Source organism: Pan paniscus, chromosome 11, assembly GCF_029289425.2.
Source record: "Pan paniscus chromosome 11, NHGRI_mPanPan1-v2.0_pri, whole genome shotgun sequence".
NCBI classification, from domain to species: domain Eukaryota; kingdom Metazoa; phylum Chordata; class Mammalia; order Primates; family Hominidae; genus Pan; species Pan paniscus.
In genome coordinates, this window is record NC_073260.2 from 49853822 (window position 1) to 49858201 (window position 4380).

Here is a 4380-nt window from a genome sequence, read left to right on the forward strand (position 1 = left end):
AAGCTGTTCAGATAAGCAGCTGTAGGAGGGAGGGGGAGGAGGGCCGAGGAGGGGGAGGGGAGGCACAGGTCACTGTTATCGCCTTGGAAGGCAAGACTTCAGCTGCTGCACTGTCTTATCTCAAGTATGCTCCTGTTTTGCAAGTTTAAAATCTTCCTAAAAGGAGAAAAGTAGGAGCCAGGCTCAAGTTCTACCCTAGCACTGGGCAGCATGCCCTCCCTCTGCCAGAGGGGAGGAGCCTGTCATTCTTGCCCGACAGGAAGACGAAACAGGTGCCATCAGTTCCACGGAGTTCCAGCAATCCTCTGAAACCCTGCACGCCACCTCCCCCGACACAAAGATCCCCTACCCTCAATAAAGAGCATAAGTTTGTTTCAAAAAGTTTATTGTAAAATTCAAAGCTTCAACAGCAGCATCCTTTAGAAAACGAAGCATTGCCCGGATCCGTTTTGAAAAAGCAGCGCAGTCGGCTAAGTCCTTCACGCTCCTGCAACTGTACCAAGTCCAGGGCGCCGCTCCTTCCTGCCGAGCGCAGGCTGCTGAGTCACGCCTGCCCGGCCAGTCTGTCTTTCCTGGCCCTGAGGCCAACGTCCTAGCCTAGGCCTTCCTGGGCGAGCAGCCGCTCCAGACACTTGCAGAGTCCTCAGCTCGGACCAGCCTGGCCCTGCCGCCACCGGGCCCCTCCTCGGGAGGCCGCGCCTCCTCGCTCTCGAGGCGCCCCCCCCGCCTGCCAGTCTCCACGCCGCACTCGGGCACCCTCGGAGGGCCCCTCCACAGAGCCAGCCGCGCTCTAGGCGCCCCGGGGCGTCACCACGTCGATCAGACCAAGGTCCCCGCCGGGCTGTCACTCGGGGAGGGTGATGCTGGGCACCCAGTCGTTAACGCTGCGGCTCTCCTCGCAAAACAGGCTGAGCTTCTCCAAGGCGGGATCCTTCCAGGCGTCCTCGTTGGGGTTCTGCGGAGAGAGAGCAGGGTCAGCCTGGCTGGCCGCGGGCCGAGGCGGGAACGACACTGGGGCGGGGACAGGACGGGACTGTACTCACCGAAATGAGGATGCAGTGCAGGTCGCCCGGCGCACCCGCCTCCTCGCCGGCGCCCACGATAGCCGCCAGCCGCTGCACATCGCCCACGCGCACTATGTCGATGTCGTTCTCGCAGCAGAAAGCCTGGATCAGCGTAAAATGGATCTGCAGCGCGATGTCGCCCTCGTCCTCCTCATCCGCAGCCAGCACACAGAAGGTCACATTGTCGGGGTCCCTGCGAGGGCAAGGCGGGGACCTAGGTCAGAACCGGCGAGCCGAGTTCTCCCGCCGCCACCCCTCCCATCCGCCAGTCTCCTCGCCATTCACCCCCGCCCCTGTCTCCCAGCCTGGGCCGCGTCTACACTTACACGTTCAAGACTTTGGCTGACTCGTAGACGCCGGCAGTGAGGCAGCCCTGACGCTGCGCCGACAGCAGCAACTCGTGCAGCGCTTTCCCGGCACCCTGCATCCTGCGGAGGAGCCAGCGCAGTGAGCGGGAGCCGGCCGGAGGGCGCGGCGGAGACCCCAGCCCCGGCCACTGGCACACACCCTTGGCTCCCCAACTCCAACCACACTCCAATCCCGGCTCAGCGCCTGCACCCCGGCTCTCCAACCGGGATCTGGCGCCCGGACCCCCGCGCTCCCCTCCTACCCCGCGGATTCCCACCCTGGAAAACCCTGACGGTCGCCGACCGACCAGCGGCTTTCTCAGCGCCCTGAAACCCACCTGGCTGTGCTTTCCGGAACTGTGTCCTGGCCGCGGACTTCTTCCAGAGTCATAGTGCGATCAACCAGCAGCTAGTTATCCACAAGCGGAGAGCGCGGAGGGGACGCGGGCGAACACACTGACAGCCAGAGCTCAGCACGGCGCGCCCACCACCAGCGAGTGCGCCCCGACTACGCTGCGCGCCCTTATATAGGCTGGTGGGTGCGGCGCCGCCAGCTGGCGCGAGGCTGCGCGCCTATTGGCCGGCACCCGCTTTCTGATGTAAATGAGGCGGCGAGCCAGCGGCTCGTGCCAGAAGGCCACGTGGGGAGGGGTGCGGGGGATGACAATGCCTCAAATCTGCCGCTTTTGTTGGGGTGTTACCAGGCAGACTGGAGCCTGCAGATTTCATCTCGCCTGGCTTTTTTTTTTTTTTTGAAGTCCTTAAAAGGAAAAAGTAAAAAAAAAAAAAAAGAAAAAACCCAACCCACAAAAAGCTTGTTTGCTTATATGATGCTGCAATTTGCGAAAAGCACCTTTATAGAAGTAAAAGGATTTTTTTTTGCATTTTTTATTGCTACCTTTCTATTTGTTTCTTTTCTTTAATTTGAAGTCTATGAGACTGTTGCATTGGAGCCAGAAATTAAGGTAAAAACAGGTAGCGCCAGTTAGAGGCTTGCAAAAGGCAGTGGGCACAGCCCCCTGCAGCTGACCACTAGCGTCCCGAGCGCGCTGGTGATGCTTGCCAGGCATACTCAATGTGTACATTGAGCCGTCTCTGGAAGTTCCCACCCCACCTCCCCGCCCTTGGCCGAGCGCGGCGGGGCGCCGGAGAGGGGGGCGGGCGGGGGCGAGCAGATTGCGGCCGGCGCACGCCGCTCGTTTGCATTTCTATGGAGGGCGCACAATAGCAGAGGTCTGGCGTGTGGCGGTTTGCTGTAGGGACAATCGAGGCTTTCTCTTCATAGCAACACTGTCCACCTGCCGCCGGGTGGGGTGGGCAGGCCCCCGCCGCGCGTGGGGGTCGCCGGGCTGCCTGGCGCGTGGGGTCGAGGCTGAGTGCCACTCCGTGGTCCCTGAGTGCACGCCCCCAGTACTGGCCCTGCTACATGTAATTCCCTTCCATCCGTTCCTCGCACGGGTGCCGAACAGCCGCGCGAGTTGGGAAGGACGGAGAGCTGCTGTGCAGTCTTCGCGGCTGGACGCCCTGTGGCCGGGACCCCGCGGCTGCAGCCCCTGGAGCTTAGGGAATGCAGCTCGGAATCTTTCCCGGGGCGCCATCTGCAGGCAGGTTAAAAAGATCCTGAACCCCTTTTGTCCTCCCCTCCCCCCAACACACACACCCTTGCATTGGCCTGGCGCGGGGGAAGGGCGGTGGAGAGGGACGGCCACGGAGCTGCCCGGCCGGGCCCAGTGAGCCCTGTCCAAGCTGCGCATAAATAGAACCCGAGTAAGGGCTGCAAAACGCATTCAGGTGGGACTGCAGTTACCCTGGGGAGTAGAGGGCAAAAGGAAATTCCCATCCAGTACTGATGGAGTAAGAGCCCCTACGTCTTATACCATGTTGAAATATTTTAATTACTTAAATGCGCATATGTAAAAAGCCTTTTTTCCGGCAATGGAATAAGTCTGGAAGAGATCTTGGGAGAGTTTAATAGGCTAGAGGTTGCTGCCGTTTGACCATACACGCTGGCACTTTCAGAGGATTCACCCACTGAGCACCTTCTGTGCTACGTGAAAAGGCGCGCTGGGGGACACCTCATTGCTTCCTTTTTTTGGGTGAGGCCTTGGAGACTGGCCGGGACAGTGGCGGGCCGGGTGGATTGGATGGAAACCCGGGCCCTACCGCAAGACTGGGGCGATAATGGGAAAGTAAACAACGCCGTGGCTTTGTTCCTTTCATTCAGGCTTTCTTCAGGTGGGTGGTGAATGTACAAGGTACTTCTGAATTTGTTATGGGGAAGTTTTCATTCTGCGCTTGCAGGCAGGCACTTCTGCCAAGGTGAGAAGCTGGCGTCTTGCGCCCCCCAGCGGCTTCCTGGCAGAGGAGAGCTGCAAAAGTCCGGCCCTTCCTGGATTCTAAGAATGAAGAGCTTGCTCTCCTAGCATTTCTGAACTCCAGAGGTGTCTCCTAAGGACGGGGGCAGAGGGGAGGGGGAAGCGGAGCCAGGCGGCATTATGCCCCGTTTGTTCGCTAGTTTCTTTTCTTTCTTGATGTATAAAATGATGATATGCCTTGATTGGATAAAATATGTTAATTTTAAGTGATTGGAATATAGGTATTACTCTTTTAAAACTATTAAACTTTTCTTTTCTTTTCTTTTCTTTTCTTTTTTGAGACGGAGTCTCACTCGGTTGCCCAGGCTGGAGTGCGGTGGCACAATCTCGGCTCACTGCAACCTCCGCCTCCCGGGTTCAAGCGATCCTTCTGCTTCAGCCTCCCGAGTAGCTGGGACTACAGGTGTGCCACCACGCCGGGCTAATTTTTGTATTTTTAGGAGAAACAGAGTTTCACCATGTTGGCCAGGCTGGTCTCAAACTCCTGACCTCGTGATCCACCCACCTCGGCCTCCCAAAGTGCTGGGATTACAGGCATGAGCAACCGCACCCGGCCTACTATTAAACATTTCTTAAAATGTATTAGTCCCAGGT

At 58.4% G+C, this 4380-nt stretch overlaps 1 protein-coding gene across 1 annotated transcript; it reads right to left on the reverse strand.

Annotated features, from left to right (window-relative positions):
• Positions 1 to 368: 368 nt before the first annotated feature.
• Positions 369 to 1923, reverse strand: GADD45G (growth arrest and DNA damage inducible gamma). Its single transcript, XM_003806312.6, has 4 exons — positions 1750 to 1923; positions 1391 to 1492; positions 1044 to 1257; positions 369 to 955 (listed from the first exon to the last, which is right to left on the reverse strand). The coding sequence occupies exons 1-4, from the start codon at positions 1800 to 1802 to the stop codon at positions 845 to 847; spliced, it is 480 nt and encodes a 159-aa protein (XP_003806360.1). The 5' UTR covers positions 1803 to 1923; the 3' UTR covers positions 369 to 844.
• Between the last annotated feature and the right edge of the window lie 2457 nt (positions 1924 to 4380).